At 40.6% G+C, this 25062-nt stretch overlaps 2 protein-coding genes across 6 annotated transcripts in view; both read right to left on the reverse strand.

The window, feature by feature from the left end:
• The window catches only part of LOC144505341 (uncharacterized), a 171384-nt gene extending 168509 nt beyond the window's left edge, over window positions 1–2875 (reverse strand). Inside the window, exon 1 of the mRNA XM_078231461.1 lies at window positions 844–2875. Within this exon, the coding sequence (XP_078087587.1) occupies window positions 844–1137 (294 nt within the window). The 5' untranslated portion in view covers window positions 1138–2875. The remainder of the gene's footprint in view (window positions 1–843) is intronic.
• Window positions 2876–4039: 1164 nt separating this feature from the next.
• On the reverse strand, window positions 4040–24256 carry LOC144505113 (dual specificity protein kinase CLK4-like). Of its 5 annotated transcripts, none has more exons than XM_078230970.1 (13): window positions 24126–24256; window positions 20671–20831; window positions 20348–20591; window positions 19100–19190; window positions 18533–18599; window positions 13680–13790; window positions 10498–10664; window positions 7127–7221; window positions 6901–7030; window positions 6743–6825; window positions 6172–6251; window positions 5683–5773; window positions 4040–4517 (listed from the first exon to the last, which is right to left on the reverse strand). In XM_078230970.1, the coding sequence occupies exons 2-13, from the start codon at window positions 20829–20831 to the stop codon at window positions 4389–4391; spliced, it is 1449 nt and encodes a 482-aa protein (XP_078087096.1). In that variant the 5' UTR covers window positions 24126–24256; the 3' UTR covers window positions 4040–4388. The 5 variants fall into 5 exon arrangements, with proteins under 5 accessions (XP_078087096.1, XP_078087097.1, XP_078087099.1 ...); XM_078230971.1 differs by having other exon boundaries at window positions 20348–20607; window positions 24126–24191; XM_078230973.1 differs by lacking the exon at window positions 19100–19190 and having other exon boundaries at window positions 24126–24203.
• Between the last annotated feature and the right edge of the window lie 806 nt (window positions 24257–25062).

A 25062-nucleotide genomic window follows, 5' to 3' on the forward strand; every position in this document is an offset into this window, starting at 1 on the left:
TTTAACATCTTTTTTGTATTTTGTAACAGTCTTCCTCAGTATTAATTGTATTCCCCAATCTGGATGTTATACTTGCAATTCCTAAGTCTGAATCATTTATGGATATGCTGAACAACATTGGCCCCAGCACCTGTGGGACACCAGGACAAACCTTTCACCAGTCTGAATAAATACTTTTGAAACTATAGACTCTTTTTTGTAACTAACGTGCTATCCATTTGCTGCTTGCTCCTCACTTCTACATGCACTGGCCTTAGTCATGAATCTGCTATATGATAGTATGGTGAACAAATGACTGGAAAAGGAATAAATTTATTTCCATAAGAAAGCAAATGTTATCCAATAGTCTCCTTACCTGATTGCTGTAAAATTTCAACAAGTGTTTCCTAACAATGCTCTTTGGGAAATGTTTATATATAACGTAGTGCAAAACAAAGGATAAAGACATGGAAAATTCAAGTTGTATTTATTTTCAATATTCAATCTTATATTTCGTTTTAGCTACACTTATTGTCAGATAGAGGGAACAAGGTAGTTGCACAAATTAGATACAAATATAATTGTAACAGTATTACATGATTACAGTTAACCAGAATAACACTGCAATAACAGCAAGTGCAAACCCCAAGGATGAACTCAGCAAGTGTATTTTTAAAGTTATAGCGAATAGAAAGCAATGGATAAAAGTTTTCTTGTTTGAAATGTAATACACATGTAAAGGTGGCATCAGGCATGGTGCAAAACGGAATACTTATGGAAATTAGTTGCCTTAAGGCAAGTGAGACGCAAGTCTCAGTTACTGTTATTCGGTCAGTTGCATTTAATTTACAATTAATCACTTACCTCCTGAAGTCGGTCGATTCTTTTCTGTAGCAAAGGTAGTAAAGTTGCATCGTCCCATAAAATCTCCCGTATTGCCTGCAGTGAAATGCTCCCTTTCTGATTTTCCAACAGCTTTATCCTATCTTGCAACACCGCCGTTTTAACATTCAGCATCAGGCAAAACACAACAGAAGTGACTGATAACAGTAAACTTACTACTGTCGGCAGTGTCCTCAGGTACACCAAAGGGTTTGATGTTGGCATCGTTTCTTTTTTAACTTTCCCAACCTTGGGTGACTGATAATTCTTGCCCATCTCTTAGAAATCGGCAACACTAATTGCAAAAGGGAATGTTTTTTTTTCTCCAGGGTTTTAAGGTCAGCTAAAACCAAACCAATTCTGTTCGTGGGGAAAACAACCAGAAACTGAAGCAAAATCTGCAGAATCACGTTTTCTGACACACGACAATTCCTCAGGGGTGCTGTTTCAAAGTTGGTTTGTCTGTCATTGTTTTGCTGCCGACTGTTCTCTCTCTGCTCATAAAATCCAAAAAAGAAACAGCTTTTAAACAGTAAGTGTGAGTCAAGTCCTGACAATAAACGACATGCCTGCGATTAGCCAATGTTTAGAATAAATGCTGCAATAGATTACCCACCTCTCATTTCCCTCTGGCCACATCTAGGGTATTTACTGATGCAAAGCCAACTCCCAGAAAATTAAAACGTTACCACGCCCACATTGCGTTGGCACAAACCAGGAAACCCGCACGAAATGAAAACCATAATAATGGTTAAAATATGCAACAACTTAAGTGAAGAAAACAGAAAACAATATGCGCAGCGAAGTGACTCATAAGTACAATAAGCCACTGAGCCCAAAGTATATTTTCTTTTTCGAAAAGTAACAAACATGATTAATGGTGAAAGATTGCAACATCATCCCATCCTCCAAAAATGTCCAAAGATGTGCAGGTTAGGTTGATTGGCCAAGTTAAAAATTGTCCCTTAGAGTCCTGAGGTTAGAGGGATTAGCGGGTAAATATGTGGGGATAGGGCCTGGGTGGGATTGTGATCGGTGCAGACTCGATGGGCCGAATGGCCTCCTGCATTGTAGGGTTTCTATGATTCTATGAAAAATCACCAGGATACAGAATTTTTCTCACATTGCGAGTAATGCCACAAGAATTACATTAATAATTAAAACGAGGGAGCTTTGTGCTGTCCAGGTTTGTGGGCTGTCAGTCTCTGGTTATGTTCAGTTATTGACTTGTACCGAGGAAGCTCTTCATAGCTCCAATGCTACAAATGATGACTTCACCGGCACCAATAGCTGGAGCTCAATGCACTTGGATGGATTTGCTCCCCCAGTTGTTTCATGTCTCTCTGTCGCTCTCCAGCGGCGAGTTGGCGAGCACCGAGAGATGTTTTACTCCATCCTGTCGACACGAACATGGCAGTCAGCGAATTCAGGACCACACAGGGGAGGTAAAGTTAACGTTAATTCATGTTTTTTTCCCCTTCATAGACACTCGTTGGCCTGCTGAGCATTTTTGCTTTTGCTTCTGATTTCCTGCAATGCAATTTGTTCACCAATGGTGAACGGCATCGCCGACTAGGTCCATTCCTTAGTCCTTGAGGTGGTGGTGGTGACCTGCCTTCTTGAACCTCTGCACTGTTGTCTTGGTATACCCGCCCTGCTGCTCCGGAGTTCCAGGATTTTGACCCAGCCAGTTAAGGAACAATATAATTCCATTCCAAGTGAGGATGGGGTGTGCAACTTGGAGGGGAACTTGCAGGTAGTGGTGTTCTTATGTGTCTGCTGCCCTTGTCTTCCTAGATGCTAGTTATAGTGAATTGGAAGGTGCTGCATAGAGGCTTCGCATGTTTCTGCACTTTCTTCCGCAACTTGTAGATCATACACACTGCTGTTGCTGTGCATCAGCAGAGAAGCGAGTGACAAAAGTCACATCTTCAGATGACGATACTCAATTGTGTTGTGTGGCACTGTCATTGTGCTAAATAGATGTCTGCAGTCAATCCTAACTCAAGACTGAGCATCCATGAAGCACTGTGGATCATCAACAAGTTTAACAACACCAGGTTAAAGTCCAACAGGTTTATTTGGTAGCAAAAGCCACACAAGCTTTCGGCCAAATAAACCTGTTGGACTTTAACCTGGTGTTGTTAAACTTCTTACTGTGTTTACCCCAGTCCAACGCCGGCATCTCCACATCATGATCATCAACAACAGCAGAGTTGTACTCAAACACGATATGACCCAGCAAATCCCCAACTCTAACATTTATCACCAAGCTTGGGGATCAACCCTGGTTCAATTAAGAGTGAATGAGGGTGTGCCAGGAACACCTAAAACTGAGATGTCAAAACCTGGTGAAGCCAGAACACAGGACTGCTTGTGTACCATAAAGCATAAGCATCAACTAATTGAGCTAAGCAATTCCACAACCAACTGATTAGATCGAAGTTCTGCAGTCCTGCCACATCCAGTCATGAATGATGCTGGACAATTAAGCAAACTCAATGGAGCAGGCTGCCCCATAAATATCCCCATTCTCAATGATGCAATAGCCCAGCACATCAATATTCAGTCAAAAGTGCCAAGCAGATGATCCACCTCAGCCTCCACTACAGGTGCTCAGTTTCCTAGATGCTAGTCGTCAGCCAATTCAATTCATCCCACATTATATCAGTAAATAGCTGATGGCCCTGACAAGATTCCAGCAATAGCCCATGTACTCCAGAACTTGAAGTACCTCAAACCAAGCTGCTCCACTACAGCTACACTACAATCAAAATCCTGGCACTACTCTTGAACAGCAGTGTGTAACTATACTACAGGGACTGTAGTGCTTCAAAAAGGCATCTCACCACCTTCTCAAGGGCAAAAACTGCTGGCCTAGCCAATGATGCCCACATCTTTTAAGTCCCAACCTCTTCAATCTATCCTCATAGCTACACAGTTCTTTATACCTCCACTCAGTCATTGGAATCTCCTTTGTACTCTCCAATGCCTCCACATCCTTCCTCTCAACATTGAAGAGAAAGGTTGCAAATTTAGAGCTATTAAAATTTTAAAACCTACCTGTAGACAATTACCTAGTTAATCACTGGAACTGAGCTGTGAGCATTACTGCCATATCAATACCCATCTTATTTTTCTGCAAACTTAAGTTCTCATTTCATACAATGCACACAAATACAATAAAATCACAACTTTATTGCACAATGTCAATGTTTACTTTACAAGTTATGAGGTAGTATAATACAAAAGTCTGTTTTAGAAAATGTTTTCCAACTTTTCAAGGATTGTAGTATTGTAAAGCAAGAGTGGTTCAAAAAAATTAGCACATGCCCACATGACAACACCAAAAATGGCATCTTAGTAAATTTTTACCACACAATATGGACATAATTTTACATACACTTCAATTTCAAAATTTATGATTTGAATACAGACTGACACAGTCTAGATATTCTCCAATGGAGAACTTGCAATGAATTTACATGTTGTACAAAATAGTTCATTTTGTAAGCCTTGGTCTCTCCTCAATGTGAAAAAAATGGATGTTTCAATGCTTGATCCAGCCGTATTCTTTTTGAAGGTTCATATGTCATCATCTTTTCAATTAGGTCAAAGAGTTCCTGATGTTCAGAGATCTGAGAAATCATATACTCCTGAAAATAATATACATAAATTACAAAAAGGTAGAATTTCAATATACAATTTACCACCCCAGTCTGCTATCCAAGTGATGGAAGGTTCACTAACAGTATTACAATGACACCCTTTAATCAGCAGTAATCGATTCTACTAGAGCACTTAGTTGCAGACTTCATTACAGTCTTGGTCCAAACATGGATGAAAGAGCTGAATCCCAGTCTGCCAAAGAACACTAATGAAATTGAAGTGAATGGGAATCGAGGGAACAATCTCTACTGATTGGAGTCATACACAGCACAAAAGATAATGGTTGTGGTAGTTAGCGATCAATTATTTCATGCCAGTACATTGTTACAGGAGTTCCTCAGGTTAGCATGCAAGGCCCAAGAATCTTTAGCTGCTTCGCTGGCCTAGCCTCAATCATAAGTTCAGAAAAGGGAATGTTTATTGATGATTCCAGTGTTATTACCATTTGCAACTGCTTAGATACTGAAGATTTGTGCCCACATGCGGTTAAGACCTGGGCAGAATTCAGGCATGGGTATTCATGCACACAAGTGCCAGGCAACGAAAAGAGAGAATATGATCTTTCCACAGCTCCCAACTTACTCCATAAATATTCAACAGCATTATCACAGCTGAATCACATCTTGGGGGCTTACCATGTCCAGAAAATTAACTGGACTAGCCATATAAATATTGTGGCTACAAAAGTTAGAAATTCAAGTCATCTTCTGATTCACCACTTGCCTGGATGAGTGCAGCTCCAACAACACTCAATAAGACCGACATTATCCTGGACAAAGCAGTCCATTTGACTGACGTCCCACCACATTAAATATTCAAGATACATGTTTCCTTGACAGAACTGTCAAAAACGGTGACATTTACCACCAGGAAGGACAGTCACACAGGAACACCATCTTCATGACTGGCATGATGATCCCCTCCCAGCATCCTGTCTTAGAACTACATTACTTCTTTCACAGCCACTGGGTCAAAATCATGGGACTCCCTTTAACAGCACTACGGGTGTATCTACGCCATACGGATTGCAGCGGTTCAAGTTCTCACCACTACTATTTCATGTACAATTAGGAATAGGCAATACATGTTGGCCTTGCCAGTGATGCTCACATCCATGAATGATTTAACAGAAAATGTAATTAAAATAACTACCTTCAAAGGCTTGCAGCGTTTCCTAACGTATCTACCAGCAGAACTGTTTTCATCCCAATCTAATCGCTCATGGCGAAAATACTTGCATTTCCTGAAAACAAGATGTCATCAGTATGTCACTCATGACTTTGCATATGAAAACAATGTGTGCAGCTTAATACAGCATTGCAAATTTCCAAAGCTGAAATCAATGCCACAAAGATATTTTAAGACCTCGATTAAATCTTATCACATGCAGAATAAACTAGAGACACATCTGCAGTATCTACATTCAGCACCAAAATTTAATTGTGCACATTTAGTTAACAGTATTTATGCAGAGTGAGATCTTGATTGTTGGAAACCTGACACATGCCGGACATCATTTTTAATTGCTTTGCACAATGAAGCAAACTTTAATCAGGAACAAAAACAAAAATGAGATTTGGTACAAGTGATTACAGGATACAACAAATGATCAAGTAGACACACATTTCTAAATATACTTACCGCGTTCTATTAATCATACTGGTTGGAATGGGTCCAAGTACTCTTTCCATCATAGCAAGATGCTCCCGGCTGTCATGTGTCTGAACAAGAAAAATGTGAATCATTATAGAGGTGCTTGAAGTTGTACTTCTTTCCACCATTAAGGAGGAACAGAATAAGTGTGAAGTACATTTCTCTGAATTGACCATAAGGCACACAAAGCATAGTACAGGTTAGGTGTAATTTAGAGACCAACATACTTGGGGAAAAAAACAGGATAGTCCTCCCCATTGGATTGAGTGATATTTTATCACAACTAAATTGGAAGTGGGTTAAAGAAATTTGGATTCAAATTTGCTGCAGATACTGTCCAAAAACTTATTTTGCTCAATGTAGCCCAGATTAAATATGGCTATTTTTCTTGCAGATACCATAAAATGCTTAGATTTCAGAATATAAAAGGGATCACAACAAAGTTTTACCTATACAGCAAACCATGTTTAAACATGCAGATCAGATCAAAACACTAGATAACCAATAAACTCATACTCAACAGCCCTAGATAGACATGTAGAAAAATGTTAGTTCTTACCTGAAAGAGTGTCAAACCAAGGTAGTATTCAATTAGTATACATCCTATACTCCATACATCACATGGATGTGACCAACCCAACTCTGAAAAATTTAAGAGTAATATTACAAGAAGTTCATAACATTTAGCACACAAGAACCAAATTCCTTTGTACTAACCTAATATGACTTCAGGAGCCCTGTAATGTCTTGTAGATACTACAGTACTGTGGTGCTCATCATCAAACGTTGCACTGCCAAGATCTACAACTTTGACATCTGCATTTAGCACTGTTCGATCATCATGTTTCTAAGAAATAAAAATCAATTTGTACAATTATATCTTCAGTTATGAACAGATTTTTAAAAAACTAAAATAAGCTTGACTAGAGTGGGGCCACCTTACCGTTTTACTGTTATACACAATGCTGTAGTCAGAATTCACAAACAGAATATTTTCAGGTTTGAGGTCAGTGTGAGTAAGCTTGTTCTGATGCAAAACTAATGAGGAAGAAAATTATAAATTTATTTAAACACATTTGTGAATCACTGTGGTTTAAGTTGAGTTATAATTTGCACAAACCAAAGCCTTAAAATAATGGACTCCAGATGAAATTATTAGAAACCAGACAGAGCCATTTAGAGAGGATGCCAACTAGAGAGGATGCGATATTGGATCTCCTATTGGGAAATGAGTTAGGGCAGGTGATGGATGTGAGTGTGAGGGAACACTTTGGATCCAGTGATCATAATGCCATTAGTTTCAACCTGATCATGGATAAGTATAGATCTGTTCCTCAGGTTGAAGTTCTGAACTGGAAAAAGGCCAAATTAGATGAAATGAGAAGGGATCTGGGAAGTGTGGATTGGCACAGGCTGTTCTCTGGTAAGGATGTAAATGGAAAGTGGGAGGCCTTCAAAGGAGAAATTTTGAGAGTTCAGAGTTTGTATGTTCCTGTCAGGATTAAAGGCAAAGTAAATAGGAATAAGGAACCATGGTTCTCGAGGGAGATTGTAACACTGATTAAGAGGAAGAGAGAGTTGTATGAAATGTACAGGCAGCAAGGAACAGATCAGATGCTCGAGGAGTATAAAAAGTGCAAGAAGCGACTTAAGAGGGAAATCAGGAGGGCTAAAAGACATGAGGTTGCTTTGGCAGACAGAGTAAAGGAAAATCCAAAGAGCTTCTATAGGTATGTTAGGAGCAAAAGGATAGTGAGGGATAAAATTGGTCCTCTTGAAGACCAGAGTGGTAGACTGTGTATGGAACCAAAAGAGATGGGGGAGATACTAAATGGTTTTTTTGCATCCATATTTACTGAGGAAACGGGCATGGAGTCTACGGAAATAGGGCAAACAGGTAGGGAGGTCATGGAACCTTTACAGATTAAAGGGGAGATGGTGCTTGCTGTCTTGAGGCAAATAAGAGTGGATAAATCCCCAGGACCGGACAGGGTATTCCCACGGACCTTGAGGGAAGCTAGTGTTGAACTTGCAGGTGCCCTGGCAGACATATTTAAAATGTCAGTATTCACGGGGGAGGTGCCGGATGATTGGAGGGTGGCTCATGTTGTTCTGTTGTTTAAAAAAGGTTCCAAAAGAAATCCGGGAAATTATAGGCCAGTGAGTTTGACATCGGTGGTGGGCAAGTTATTGGAAGGTGTGATAAGGGATAGGATCTACAAATATTTGGATAGACAGCGACTTACTACGGAGAGTCAACATGACTTTGTGCGTGGTAGGTCATGTTTGACCAATCTATTAAGAGTTTTTCGAGGAGGTTACCAGGAAAGTGGATGAAGGGAAGGTGGTGGATGTTGTCTACCTGGGTTTCAGCAAGGCCTTTGACAAGGTCCCTCATGGGAGGTTAGTTAGGAAGGTTCAGTCGCTGGGTATACATGGGGAGGTAGTAAATTGGATTAGACACTGGCTCAATGGAAGAACAGTAAGAAGTCTCACAACACCAGGTTAAAGTCCAACAGGTTTATTTGGTAGCAAATACCATAAGCTTTTTTATTTGCTACCAAATAAACCTGTTGGACTTTAACCTGGTGTTGTGAGACTTCTTACTGTGCTTACCCCAGTCCAACACCGGCATCCCCACATCAATGGAAGAAGCCAGAGATGATTGTGGAGGATTGCTTCTCTGAGTGGAGGCCTGTGACTAGTGGTGTGCCGCAGGGATCAGTGTTGGGTCCATTGTTGTTTGTCATCTATATCAATGACCTGGATGATAATGTGGTAAATTGGATCAGCAAATTTGCTGATGATACAAAGATTGGAGGTGTAGTGGACAGTGAGGAAGGTTTTCAAAGCTTGCAGAGGGATTTGGACCAACTAGAAAAATGGGCTGAAAAATGGCAAATGGAATTTAACGCAGACAAGAGAGATATTGCACTTTGGAAGGACAAACCAAAGTAGAACGTGCAGGGTAAATGGTAGGACTCTGAAGAGTGCAGTTGAACAGAGGGATCTGGGAATACAGGTACAGAATTCCCTAAATGTGACGTCACAGGTGGATAGGGTCGTAAAGAGTGCCTTTGGTACATTGGCCTCTATAAATCGGAGTATCGAGTATAAAAGTTGGTGTGTTATGGTAAGGTTATATAAGGCATTGGTGAGGCCGAATTTAGAGTATTGCGTACAGTTTTGGTCACCTAGTTACAGGAAGGATATTAATAAGGTTGAAAGAGTGCAGAGAAGGTTCACAAGGATGTTGCCGGGACTTGAGAAGCTGAGTTACAGAGAGAGATTGAATAGGTTGGGACTTTATTCCTTGGAGCGTAGAAGAATGAGGGGAGATTTGATAGAGGTGTATAAGATTTTGATGGGTATAGAGTGAATGCAAGCAGGCTTTTTCCAGAGGCTAGGGGAGAAAATAAACCAGAGGGCATGTGTTAAGGGTGAAAGGAGAAAAGTTTAAAGGGAATATTAAGGGGGGCTTCTTCACAGAGAGTGGTGGGAGCGTGGAATGAGCTGCCGGATAAAGTGGTAAATGCGGGGTCACTTTTAACATTTAAGAAAAACTTGGACGGGTTCATGGATGAGAGGGGTGTGGAGGGATATGGTCCTAGTGCAGGTCAGTGGGACTAGGCAAAAAATGGTTCGGCACAGACAAGAAGGGCCAAAAGGTCTGTTTCTGAGCTGTAATTTTCTATGGTTCTATGGTAAAAGTCATCTTCAATTATTCAAAAATCAGGTTACTTATGGGGTGACATACCAAGTGAGAAATAGTCTGATTATACAAAGTTCAGAGAAATAATGTAAAAGGGAATAAGAAGCAAAGAGACTGGAGCAACATAAAAAGGAATGCATAAGTATTATTATAAGCATATAAATAGCATAAAAGATACCGAAAGAATGGGATGGGGTCAATTAGAACAAAAAAGGGACCATCTATCTCTGGAGATGGAAAGCATGGCAGGGTACTAAATTAATAATTTGCACCTGCATTTATCAAGCAAGATGATACCAAAATCACAACAAAGGAGGTAGTGAAACACTGATGGGCCAGAATTTGGGGGCCTAGCTGGCCTTCCTGATTATACTTGGTACCTAGATACATCAATTTGGCATAATATGTTTGTTAATAGCAAAATTAGGCATCCTGTTCAAGACATTCTTAATTATATTGCACAAATAGGCATGTACACACTATCATTCAGTGAAATGCTGTCACACACAATAGAACCAAATACATGTAGTAATTCAAATTTCACAACACCTTCTACAATTTGAAGTTAATTTTTTTTGTATTTATGTACATGTTTTACTCACAGTGCAGGGCATGACAAATCTGATAAGCCATGTGTCTGATGTGATGCATTGGAAATGGCATAAAATTATTTTCCTTTAAGAAATCGTAGGTACTGAGTCCAAGGAGTTCAAACCCAATACAAGTATGTCCATGGTGATCAAACCAATCCAGTATTTGTACACATCCACTGCAAATTACCAGAATTTTAGATCAGTCATATTATGCAACAACGAGATATGATTTCTAATGAAACAATAGGTAGACAAAATTACTTCAATTTCAAATGGCACTCTCTAAAGAATGACCATCTTACAAATTGATTTTGTTATGAATTATAGACTCAGATGCACTTGGGGAAGACTAATGGCACAATGGCCGGACACCAATATAGCAGTGCAGGAAAATCCAATGACATTTTTGCAAGTAAAAAGCATGGAAATCATGCTGTAACAAAATATCCTCCCTTTCCCTTGAAATTCAAATAAAATAGTGAAAATAGCAAGGACTTCTAAATCTGTATACATTATTTAGATGTGTTGTTTAATCACGAAGACTAGGAAGATTGGATACTGGATCCTGACTTATATTGAAAGAGTTAATTTTGGGTGGGGTAATTAAGGGGTGTATCATAGCTCGGGTTGATGAACATGTTGGCTGGAGCTCCAAATTACTATTCAATATGCAAATGACCATAGACCGAATCAGGTTTGTAGTCCCAGTATTTCCACACCACTCATTTTTCTGGTTCATATGAAAAATGGATACATAAGCAAGGTAAAAGGGCAACTGACTGCACTCATGGATCTTAGTAAGGCCTCTGACAAGGTACCTCATGGTAGGTTATTGCACAAGGTTAAATTTCACGGGATCCAGGGTAAGGTAGCCAATTGGCTTGATGACAGAAGACAGTAGCTGTAGAGGGTTGTTTTTCAAACTGGAGGCCTGTGACCAGAGGTGTGCCTCAGGGATCGGTGCTTGGTCCACTGTTATTTGTCATTTATAGTAATGATTTGGATGAGAATTTAAGAGACATGGTTAGTCAGTTTGCAAATGACACCAAGATTGGTGGCATAGTGGACAGTGAAGGTTATCTAGAATTGCAACGAGATCTTGATCAATTGGGCCAGTGGCAGATGGAGTTTAATTTAGATAAAAGTGAGGTGATGCATTTTGGTAGATCAAACCAGGGCAGGATTTACTCAGTCAATGGTAGGGTGTTGGGCAAAGTTATAGAACAAAGAGATCTAGGGGTACAGGTTCATAGCTCCTTGAAAGTGGAGTCACAGGTGGACAGAGTGGTGAACAAGGCATTCGGCATGCTTGGTTCCATTGGTCAGAGCATTGAATACAGGAATTGGGATGTCTTGTTGAAGTTGTACAAGATATTGGTAAGGCCACACTTGGAATACAGTTCTGGTCACCCTATTATAGAAAGGATATTATTAAACAAGAAAGAGTGCAGAAAAGATTTACTAGGCATCTACCATGACTTGGTAGTTTGAGTTACAAGGAGAGGCTGGATAGACTGGGACTGTTTTCCCTGGGGCGTAGGAGGCATAGGGGTGATCTCATCGAGGTCCATAAAATAATGAGGGGCATAGATGATGTAGGTAGTAAGGTAGTGGAGTCTAAAACTAGAGGGCATTGGTTTAAGGTGAGAATGAAGAAATACAAAAGAGTCCAGAGGGCAATGTTTTCCACAGAGGGTGGTGTCTGGAATGAGCTGGTAGTAGAGGCGGGTACAATTTTGTCTTTTAAAAAGCATTTAGACAGTTACATGGGTAAGATTGGTATAGAGGAATATGGGCAAAACATGGGCAATTGGGACTAGCTTAATGGTAAAAACTGGACAGCATGGACAAGTTGGGCCGAAGGGCCTGTTTCCATGCTGTAAACCTCTATGATTCTATGAATAAAACACTTTTTGGAATCACTAATTAAATTGAAGGAGGGGGAGAAAACTGAGAGGTATAGCTAAAATCTACCTCAAAACAGAACTGCAAAGTGTTTCACCAAATCAATATTTAATATTCATTAATGGTGGACAATTCCACAGAATTTCTAATTTAATTCACCATTGTATAATAGTTTAGATCTACTGAGTGCCGGCACTAAGTTCAGATTCATATGCAATAGCAAAATAACTGTCTGATAAACATGTTTGAAGCATCAACCAAAACTTTAGGACATGGCTCAGCCAGATAAAATGTTTCACTTGAAGTTGCAACACTGCAGAGAAATGCAGCTGTGCATTCTGTGTTCTTCCTGCCATTGGTTAACTTATTCTGCTGTATTAAAAGGCAAAATTCCAACAAGAGGCCGGATAATTTACAATGCTACTAAAGTCTACAATTCCCTCAATAAAGCTTAAATTACAGTTGCTTCCTTTAAGCATAGCGCACACAGCAGCTGAAATATGGTGAAAAGTTGCATACCAATTTATGCAATCCCTTTTATCGCTAGAAAGACAGCTGGGATACAGATTAACCACCACAAAGTTAAACAGGCAGTCAACCAGCACTTTTTCCAACACGAATTCAGTTTATTAATGAACTAAATTAATTGTGTTTATTCTGGCAAGAAGACATAACTTCCTTCAATGCAGCTTTTGTCTGCCATTGTTTAAAAATAATTTGATTGGAGCTATGCAGAGAAAAATAATCTGCAAACATTGGGTTCAAACTGAAAGAACAAACGTGCGAAGAAAAGCAAAACAAGACAAGTTAATAATGTTTTCTTCCTCTCAATTTATCAAGTATCAGAAGAGAAATCAAGTCATTATTATACTGCATCCCCTGCACAAGAGCAACTGCATTTCAAAATGCACTGTATTGGCTGAAACTAACTTGCCACACTGATAGCACCTTCCAAACCTGCAACCTCTACCGTCAACAAGGGCAAAGGCAGCAGATGCATGGGAACATCATCACCTTCAAGTTCCTCTCCAAAGCCACACAACATCCTGATTTGGAACTATAATCAGCATTCCTTCATTGTTGGATCAGAACCTTGGAAATCGCTTCCCAGCAGCACTGTAAGTGTCCCTACACCAGATGGACTGTAGCATCCAAGAATGTAGCTCACCACCACTGTCGAGGACAATTAGAACGTGGAACAAATGCTGGCATTGGTAGCAATACTCTCACCCATCCCATGAATGAGTGAAAAAGTAGAGAAATCACACATTTTTAAAAAAACTTACAAATCATGAGCACCCTTGTTGCTCAGTTCTTCAAGTACACGTACTTCTGAGCGAGCTGCTTCACGGTACCTAGCAATATTCTTTATGATCTTCATTGCAATATATTCCCTCCTGAAAGAACAGTAATGCATCTGAAGTATTAATGCATTCTGAAATAATGCTGTTCAGATAACAATTACATTTGAAAAGTCTCAGCTCAGTCTGTTCCCAGTTATCAGTCAACACCATCACTTGAGTATCCACATATGGTGCAAAAAATAGTTATATTATATAGATTGCTTTCATACATTCCCCTGAATCGGACTGCCAAATTAGACCAGTAACATATCCCTCATTTTTTCTTCCAACCCAAGTAGATCCCATTTTAAAATCTTTTGAAACTAGTTTTGAAAATACTGTGCCAACAATTCTCCCCCTTTCGTGATAAAAGTGCTGCACTTGATATATGCTGGATACTACATTAAGGAGTGGGATGGAGGCAGGGAAGCAGAGAAGAAATGATTGTGTTTGATGTGATCATTTCAAATAGCCTAAAATTGACAAAAATAAGTCTAAAACAATGTTAATCTTTAGAGGATGGAGGGAGATGAGAATTATATCAAGGGATAAAATAACTTGCATGCATGCAGTACCATTCATGCCCTCATTATCATCTCAAGACCATCACACCAAATAAATTAACTTTTAATAGCAGCCAGTATAATATAGGCAAAATGGCTGCCAATTTGCACACAGCAATACCCCACAAAGAGTAATGATTAAAATATTTTTAAACGGATGTTGATGGGGGTGGAGTGTCAGATGTTAAAATTGAGGCTTCTGTTCCCAATCTCTTTGAGTGAAACAGGATCCCCATGGCAGTAATTTGCCATGGGATCCTGTTTCACTCAAGAGATTGGACAGAGCCTCAATTTAACATCTGAAACATCCCACATCCCCATAGCGAATTAATCACCATGGTGATTTTCCACTTAATGCACTTGTTTGCAGATCTTTGAGGTGGCTTTCAAAAATTATGCATTTTTGGCAAAGGGACTAATATGCATCTAATATTAAAAATTGCTTACAAAGAACAAAGAACAATACAGCACAGGAACAGGCCCTTCGGCCCTCCAAGCCCGCGCCGCTCCCCGGTCCAGGATTGAATCCTGAATCCAGGATCCCCGCCCATTTTTCCAGCCTATCTACATACCAATATCCTTTCCACCGAGCTGTCCCTCACAGCTACGATGCTTTGTTCATTACAACCTATTAACTTACCCCCACCCCCCCATTCCAGACCATGTGATCTCCAGGGAGAGGCGAAAACCCAGAGTGAAAAACCCCAGGGCCAATATGGGGAAAAAAAAAAATCTGGGAAATTCCTCTCCGACCCCCTGAGGCGATCGAAACGAGTCCAGGAGATCACAATGGCCCCGATCGGAAAATGCTTCCCAACCCTAGTCATTTCCACTTCCACGAACACCATATGAATTCCCTGCCCCCGAGACAGGTTCCCAACTATCCGCAGTCTCACTCTGTACTGGCACCAGCAAGATGATCGTAGAATGAAGCCTTGAAACGAGACACCAGGAACAATTAGCCCGCGCCGCTCCCTGGTCCAAACTAGACCACTCTTTTGTATCCCTCCATTCCCACTCCGTTCATATAGCTGTCTAGATAAGTCTTAAACGTTCCCAGTGTGTCCGCCTCCACCACCTTGCCCGGCAACACATTCCAGGCCCCCACGACCCTCTGTGTGAAATATGTCCTTCTGATATCTGTGTTAAACCTCCCCCCCTTCACCTTGAACCTATGACCCCTCGTGAACGTCACCACCGACCCGGGGAAAAGCTTCCCACCGTTCACCCTATCTATGCCTTTCATAATTTTATACACCTCTATTAAGTCTCCCCTCATCCTCCGTCTTTCCAAGGAGAACAATCCCAGTTTCCCCAATCTCTCCTCATAACCAAGCCCCTCCATACCAGGCAACATCCTGGTAAACCTCCTCTGTACTCTCTCCAAAGCCTCCACGTCCTTCTGGTAGTGTGGCGACCAGAACTGGACGCAGTATTCCAAATGCGGCCGAACCAACGTTCTATACATCTGCAACATCAGACCCCAACTTTTATACTCTATGCCCCGTCCTATAAAGGCAAGCATGCCATATGCCTTCTTCACCACCTTCTCCACCTGTGACGTCACCTTCAAAGATCTGTGGACTTGCACACCCAGGTCCCTCTGCGTCTCTACACCCTTTATGGTTCTTCCATTTATCGTGTAGCTCCTCCCTACATTATTCCCACCAAAATGCATCACTTCGCATTTATCAGGATTGAACTCCATCTGCCATTTCCTTGCCCAAATTTCCAGCCTATCTATATCCTTCTGTAGCCTCTGACAATGTTCCTCACTATCTGCAAGTCCTGCCAGTTTTGTGTCGTCCGCAAACTTACTGATCACCCCAGTTACTCCTTCTTCCAGATCATTTATATAAATCACAAACAGCAGAGGTCCCAATACAGAGCCCTGCGGAACACCACTAGTCACAGGCCTCCAGCCGGAAAAAGACCCTTCCACTACCACCCTCTGTCTTCTATGACCAAGCCAGTTCTCCACCCATCTAGCCACCTCCCCCTTTATCCCATGGGATCCAACCTTTTTCACTAGCCTACCATGAGGGACTTTGTCAAATGCTTTACTAAAATCCATATAGACAACATCCACGGCCCTTCCTTCGTCAACCATTTTGGTCACTTCTTCAAAAAACACCACCAGGTTCGTGAGGCATGACCTCCCCCTCACAAAACCATGTTGACTATCGTTAATGAGTTTATTCCTTTCTAAATGCGCATACATCCTATCTTTAAGAATCTTCTCCAACAACTTCCCCACCACGGACGTCAAGCTCACCGGCCTATAATTACCCGGGTTATCCTTCCTACCCTTCTTAAATAACGGGACCACATTGGCTATCCTCCAATCCTCTGGGACCTCACCTGTGTCCAGTGAAGAGACAAAGATTTGCGTCAGAGGCCCAACGATTTCACCTCTCGTCTCCCTGAGCAGCCTTGGATAGATTCCATCAGGCCCTGGGGATTTGTCAGTCTTTATATTCTCTAACAAACCTAACACTTCCTCCTTTGTAATGGAGATTTTCTCCAGCGGTTCAACACTCCCCTCCGAGACACTCCCAGTCAACACATCCCTCTCCTTAGTGAATACCGACGCAAAGTATTCATTTAGGATCTCCCCTACCTCTTTGGGCTCCAAGCATAAGTCCCCACTTTTGTCCCTGAGAGGTCCGATTTTTTCCCTTACAACCCTTTTGTTCCTAACGTATGAATAAAATGCCTTGGGATTCTCCTTAATCCTGTCTGCCAAGAACATTTCGTGACCCCTTTTTGCTCTTCTAATTCCCCGTTTGAGTATTTTCCTACTTTCATTATACTCCTCCAGAGCTCCCTCCGTTTTTAGCTGCTTGGACCTAACATACGCCTCTCTTTTCTTTTTGACCAGTCCCTCAATTTCCCTGGTTATCCACGGTTCTCTAATCCTACCCTTCCTATCCTTCTTTTTTACAGGCACATGCTTGTCCTGTAGCCCTAACAACCGTTCCTTAAAAGACTGCCACATACCAGATGTGGATTTACCCTCAAACAGCCTCTCCCAATCAAGAGCTGCCAATTTCTGCCTGATCCCAATAAAGTTAGCCTTCCCCCAATCCAACACCTTACCCTTGGGACACCACTCATCCTTTTCCATCACTATCCTAAAGCTAACAGAATTGTGGTCACTATTTGCCACATGTTCCCCGACCAAAACTTTGAAGACCTGACCGGGCTCATTCCCCAGCACCAGGTCCAGTATAGCCCCCTCTCTAGTTGGGCTGTCCACATATTGTTCCAACGAACCCTTACGTTGACAGTGCATCAACAAAACTAGTAAATGGCTCTGCACCGCTTTTTAGTCATTTTCAGCTATTTAAAATCTGGTTACTTTCAATTGGTGGACTAGACATTTACTAAAGAAAACAAACCCATGTTTGTTGTACACCATATTACCATTCCTAAATATATCAAGGAATACTTTAATGCTAGAGCTCTAGAAGTCTACCTAATTGTCAATTTATGGACAATTTTACACATGTGATTATGCAAGTTAGATTGAGGATAAAACTTGAGCTACAAACTCAATTCAGAAAACTAGCAAAATTTGCACCCAGATTGCTGATTCTGCCAAAGTGTAAACTCCACATAAAAATAACATTTTAGTCTTCTTTTGCACGCACCCTTCCTAATTAAGGCCCTCTATTTCACACAAGTTGACATATTTTCTTCATTCTTTTGTCTTTTAAATGTTTGATAAAGCCCTTACCATTTCCTTTCATCTGTTGATTTTCATATACTCATGTCCCTTCGAATCGTCCTTTTCACTCTTCATTCCCTAAAATTCCCACTGAGCATTTATTGATCGGATTTATCTGATCTATAAAATGTATGAATTCATTGCTGCCTATTTTCTTGTCTACTGCTCTCAATTTATTATGCTTCACCACATTAATTTATTAATTCACTTGAATCTAGTTAGCTGTGCTACAACGTTCATCAATTCTTTGTTAAGGGAGTCATAATACAGGTGGTCTCTGTTGCACTCAGTTTAGCTTTTATTGTGATCATACAGTCAAAATAGGTTCCTTTTGTTCCCCTATAAATTCTCCAGCTTACATTGATACTCTTCACCTTTTATTTCCATAGTGGCTTCATTAGTCCACTGTTTTAGGGTGCTGGGGAACAAAGCATTGTAGCGTCTTAACTTCTCATATACAAAGCAATCGACCTGTATTTAAGAGATACAAACAAAGTACTTACTTTTTTAGATCGAAGCACTCTACAACCTTTCCAAAAGCTCCTTCGCCTAGGCCACACATTATTTCATCTGAATGGAAAAGAAAAACTCTTTAAAAATTTGCACACAAAAATAATTTCCTTAAAAATACACAAGTCTCAATAAATGATTAACACTAAAATTAAGCAGTTTTATACTAAAATATGGTCAAATTTAAATATTTTTACTTTGATAAAGGGCATTCCTAATACTAAGACCCTACATAATAAGCTTTCAAAATAAGTAACCCATGATTCAATTAAGTGGAAAACATCACCACCCCACCATTCACCAAAAGCTAGAGAAGTCTTATTTTGAAAGTTTCCTGAACTACACGTTTTCTGCACAAGATTAATAAGCTAACTTCAGAGTAACACAGAATGGCATACTATCTAAAATTAAATGTATGGTTTCAAATATGAAAAACAGGTTTTAGAATAGTCATGGAGATCCCCCTCCCCCCTCCAAATTATGTCCTCCTCCCTCCCCTACATTCCCAAACTATGTCTTTAAAGTGTTCTGTAATAAGTTATTACAAAAATATTCTATACATCTTGCTTTCAGTTTGTCTCCAGTGTGATATACCAGGTGACCCTCCTCATCATCCTCAACATTCTTGGTTCTCCTCTGGCGGTGACTCTTCTGTACACGATAAGCAGTCAGCAACATCATCCAGCCATTGAAAAAGGATAGTATTTCGGAACAGAACACACCATTCCCCAGCAGAGGATTCAGGTATTCATATACACGCCAATCCACGAAAGGCCACGGTAGGTTGACGGGTGCAAATTCAAATTCAATCCCCAGAAATTCACATGGCACACAGTGTATGTTACAGAAGAAAAACATGGCAAGGAACAGATTTTAAGATAAGATGCTTCTTTAAATTTTCAAAGCAACAAATGCATCAATACAAAATTCACCAAATCAAAGTTAATAAAAGACATCAAGATTCAAAATATGTTGGGAATTACTAACAAAATATGGGGAAAAGCGCATTCTGAGGGGGTCAAAGATACTGCATGTCTTTGAATGCAATATATGGTTCCAACTAGGGTATTTATAATGGGAACAGTAAATTAAAAAATAAGGATTTTGAATTGCAGGGCAAATTATGTTCTCTCTAAAATGGCCTAAAAAGCTAGGGAATGAACACTTGGTTAAGATGAACAATTAGATTTTCAAAAGTAAAGAGTCAATTGCCACTGTGGAAATCAGTTTAAACAGTCTGGAAGGGCTGGCTAGTGGAACTAACTAAATAGCATGGATGCAGGATAGGTTAAATTCTTAATAATGAATGACTGCATTCAACATTGGACTGCCAGATTATATCAACACAGCAATTATGATGCATGGATCATCAATACCGGTTGAACTGCCAGTGATCAGACAAGCCCTTCTCAGAATGATTGGCATGACATGAAAACTTTAAGATAAAATGTGCTATTTGAACTGTCCAAGTACACTTGTAATTTGATACTTTATTCCAAGGGACTCCTATTAGTAAAACTTATCACGTCATTACATAACTGTTAAGTCTTCAAAACTGCATTTTTCTAACATTAAACAGTCTGAGCAAGACACTGCCACCGATAACTGTATGCATAAATCTATACATTAATATGGACACTGCTTCCAAAATTTAATAGAAAATTACTCCTAGATTACCTGAAGTTTGACGATCCAGATTTTAACACATTTGGGATGCCTGCCCTACCCCCAAAATGCCTAACTTTTATATAAAAACATAAGTATTCAAATACCCCAAATCTGTCAATTTCAAATAAATTTGTTCTTACCGAGTGCGAATGATTACTTGAACCAGAGTGATGTTTTTTAGGCCTATGCCTTTCCCGGCTACTTTTTTGACTCCTTCCACTATCAGGTTTGCCTGACTTGCTGTGATTTTGATGACTATAGTAGTAGCGCTGGTGTCGACATTCTCTGTTGTGACAGCCATTCCTATATTCCATTTTGTACCCATCTCTGTATTCATGCTTTCCATCATGGCAATCCATGTGCTCATTAACAGATTTTGTTTGGCTATAAGAAAAACTTACTAAATTACCAATCTTAACTATTGCTGTACAGGCTTCACAGGTTGTAAGTTTGCTTTACTCACCTATCTGAATGCTTTGAGTGATGATGGCGCCTACGTCGCTTGTTTTCTCTTTCACTGCTACGGGATCGTTTTTTGCGTTTGTGACTGTTGCTGTAGTCGTGGTGGTCCCAACTGTCTCCACTGTTCCAATCACAGTTTTGTGCACACTTCAAATGAGGCATCTATCAAATACATAGAATATATATCATAGAATTCCTACAGTGCAGAAGAGGCCATTCAGCCTATCAAACCTGCACCAACTGCAGATACTCTGAGAGAATCTTACCCAGGCCCTCCCCCCATAACCTCATATGTTTCTCATGGCTAATCCATCTAACCTACACATCTTGGGACAAGATGGGGAAATTCTGAATTCAATAAAAATCTGGAATTTTAATGATGACCGTGAAACCATTGTACACTGTTGTAAAAAATCCATCTGGTTTAGTAATGCCCTTCAGGGAAGGAAATCTACCATCCTTACCTGGTCTGTGAGACTTCTCACCATGTGGAGACACCGACGTTGGACTGGGGTAAACACTGTAAGAAGTCTAACAACACCCGGTTAAAGTCCAACAGGTTTATTTATAAACCTGTTGGACTTCTTACTGTGCAGACTCCTCACCCACAGCAATGTGGTTGAAATGGCCCCCCTAGCCAATCAGTTGAAGGACAAATAAGGGATGGGGAACAAAAGCTAGCCCACGATGAAAGAATAAAAAAATTTCAAACAATATCAACTATTTCAATGGGAATAGAATTTTTTTTTTTTTAAATATTAAAGATTGCCAGAGAAGTTAAAAAACCAACACTGTACACTAGCTTTCTTTAAATGAATAGGAGAACGTGAAAAAAATCTGGGAGCAGTATTAGAGGTGCAATGTCTGTATGTATAGAAGAAATGAAAAGCAAGTTTGAATTAGAGTACACACAGCCGGGGAGCATTCATACCACTATTACCAATTTGAAATTGACAACTCAAAGGAAAGCAGGGAGTTTCTCCCAGCATTGTCATTTCATTCTTAGCTGAACCCTCAGGACAACAAAAATCTCATGGCTGCATATGGGACCTTGCTCTGCAGAAAGTGGCTCTGTATGCATATGACACATAAAATGGCCCAGATGCACTTTAGGACACCTTGGGAATGGGTAAAGCATGATATAAATCATTAAGTTGATCTTTCGCAACACCCTAGCTATGACTGTAACATACATTCTGCACTCTCTCCTTTCCTTCTCCATGAATAGTGAGCTTTGTCTATATAGTGTGCAAGAAATAACACTTTTCACTGTATACCAATACATGTCAATAATAAATCATAATAAATAGAAGTAACGTTTTCCAATAAAAATTTAATTGTTAAATGTATCAAATTGTCAGAAGCGTTAGTACCTGAACTTGTCGGTACAACTGACTGAAAGATACTAATCTTGGAAAATCACATGCTGTATAAACTCAAGTTGCACAATTCAAAACATCAGCCCTGTGCAAATATATCAAGCCTGAACCTAGGCTTTTGGTAGAGGTTGAAGAAAAATTTAAATGGTATTTGAACAAACAAATTCAGGTCAGTGGATAAATTTAATCATGTTGTTGTGAAACCCTTGAGGAACTTCTTCATCCAAAGGGTCGTAAATCTGTGGAATTCCCTGCCTAGTGAAGCAGTGCTCTGAGCCTACCTCGTTAAATGTTTTTAAGGCAAAGATAGATGGATTTTTGAATAGTAAAGGAATTATGGGTTGAGGTGAGCGGGTGGGTAAGTGGAGCTGAGTCCACGAAAAGATCAGCCACGATCTTATTGAATGGTGGAGCAGGCTCGAGGGGCCAAATCCTGCTCCTGGTTCTTAAGAAAGATGCAACTGTTTTGTACAAAATCTTTCAGAAAACATACTGAACAATGCACGTTTGCAATCAAGTGCCGGTCTTGGCTTACTGGCCCTTAACTCAGATTGTAGATTCACATTAAATGCAGGACCGAGGGAGTGCTGAACTATTACTGTCGTCTTGCATGTGAAACCTCCACCCTCAGGTGAACACAGCAAAGTGCCACGGAATCTTAAGAAAAATGGCCAACACTTATCCTCAACCAACATCAATAAAACACATTATCTGCTCAAGTATCTCACTGCTGTGCACAAATTACATTTTCCCCACAGTACAGTGACTAGATTTTTAAAAATATGTAATTGGCTGTGAAGCACTTTGGGACGTCTGCAAATATAAATGCAATCTCTTTCTTTTACTAATCCGGCCACTGGGTTCCCACTGCGGTGTTACATGATGATATATTTGGAACTACAAAATGGCAGCGATTACACATCACACAGGCTGTGACAGTGAAGTGCGAGATGGTTAACAATGAAAAAATACACCACCTACAGGCGTAAGTATTTCTCCACCGAGAGTTGAATATAAATACGAGTTTTGCAATATATGCAATGTACTTATTCAGACATCATTTTGAAACAGAGGCATGCAGACTAGCTAGTTACATAGGATATACATAGGTGATAGGAGTTCGAGTTTCATAAGCTCAGGATCACTATAAACATAGCATCATTAATACACTCAAGCGGAAAAAAATTATGCAGGTCTTTCGTGAGCAAAACCATAATGGAAAGCAAAAATGAAGAACACCAGCACAACACCTGTACCAGACGGAGCTAACGTTCACATCAAACGAGAGTGAGAATGCAAGTCAGAACATGGCTTCAGGAAATAAGTCAAATTTATGAATAAATATTAGCAGGCCGTTTGGTACACAAATTGAACGGGCTCAGAAATAAATAAATTTATATTATTGGAAATCCTTCCTCAATTTCCATGGGGTGTAAAATCATATATACTCTTCGTCCCAACCTCCCAACAATTTCTGCCTTTTCCAACAGGAGCTTCAGTTTAATTTAGCTTTCTGTCCCCCTCGATAGTGAAGCCACTCAAATAAAAAAAAGATTCGCCCAAAAAAGATGCAAATGGATTTTTTTTAAACGGGTGTGGAACAAGCTTTCGAGGGAGAGGAGATTTTCAAAGACAAAAATATATAGGGGTTGATTAATTATGAAAAAGATCGATCCCCTGAGGCGGAGAAGACTTTGTGGCTGGATCCAGAAGCAGGGCTCGCACCGTCGCCATTTTGTTGAAGGGTTTTGTCTCTCGAAGAGACAACCGGCTGGCGGGTTATTTATTTTTCAGGAACAAGCCGGGAATCGAGGGGAGAAGTCAACCTCCAGCCACGTCCCTCTGGATACCAAGCCTTTCACTGCGATGCCAACCATCCGCCTGGGCTGATCCGATTACACGGTCCAGAAATGGCGAAGGAAAGGCAGGCAACCAGTGACCTTCCCCCTCCATATTCTTTAAACACGTTTTAGCACTTTACAAAGCATTCTGATAAAATTGGAACACCATCGCCTCCACCACCTCCTCAAAGTCACTTCCCCCAGCCGAAACAAAGGTCCTTTTCCAGCATTCTTACCTCAACGCAGTTTGAAATCGCACCGAGTCCGGAGACAAAATGAAAACTCCTCTCCCGCACAAAATGGCGGCAGTTTCAGCTTCAACAACAATCAGCGCTGACGTCTGCCTTTGGCGCATTTCCGGTCACGTGGGCTGGGAGGGCGGGGCTCAGTGAGGAAGGGGCGGGGCGGGGCTCAGGCCACGGCAACTCAGCTGACAGATCCATGGCTCAATGTCATTCCAGAGTAACAATGTAACAACCTCAGCCCTGAACCCCGCACTCCCCGGAACGGTGGCACAGTGGTTAGCATTGCTGCCTCACAGCACCAGGGACCTAAGTTCGATTGCCAGCTTGGGTCACTGTCTGTGCACATTCTGCCCATGTCTGCGTGGGTTTCCTCCGGGTGCTGTGGTTTTCTCCCACAGTCCGAAAGACATGCTGATTAGGTGCATTGGCTATGCTAAATTCTCCCCCAGTGTACCCCGAACAGGCGCCGGAGTGTGGCGACTGGGGGATTTCCACAGTAACTTCATTGCAGTAAGCCTACTTGTGACACTAATAAACTAAACTTTACTATATCTTAAATTATGACAAGTTGTCTCCATTCCAGTGAACAAGAAGTTCCTGATTCCAAGTCCAATGTTGCCTTTTGCCATGATGAAACTGTGATCCTGACGGCAATTTGTAAGAACTATTGCCACAAAGTAATATTTCAGTAATTTATGAGCCATACCATTTGCTATCATATTTCTATCAGGTAACTTTTCTTTACGCCCTCCCATTCTCCCTTAATCTCTTCCTCCATGTAAACCAACCCGTATGCACTATATGCCGCCTGCCCTTGACATTGCCCTTGCCATTCTGGCTTCACCAATCATGTCAATTATAAAAATGGTTTTCAGAAACAGAAAATGCTGGAAAATCTCAGCCAGTCCAACAGCATCTGTGGGGAGAG

This window comes from Mustelus asterias, chromosome 16, assembly GCF_964213995.1.
Source record: "Mustelus asterias chromosome 16, sMusAst1.hap1.1, whole genome shotgun sequence".
Lineage (NCBI taxonomy): Eukaryota > Metazoa > Chordata > Chondrichthyes > Carcharhiniformes > Triakidae > Mustelus > Mustelus asterias.

Bases quoted from the DNA above. Each gene is read 5' to 3' on its own strand.
- LOC144505113 (XM_078230970.1), bottom strand. From the start codon at position 20,831: ATGCCTCATTTGAAGTGTGCACAAAACTGTGATTGGAACAGTGGAGAC. The intron at 7,222-10,497 runs GTGAGTAAAACA...CTTCCTCATTAG, and splicing joins GATTTGTCATGCCCTGCACT to TTTTGCATCAGAACAAGCTT. The intron at 6,826-6,900 runs GTTAGTACAAAG...TAAATTTTTCAG, and splicing joins GGCTCCTGAAGTCATATTAG to AGTTGGGTTGGTCACATCCA.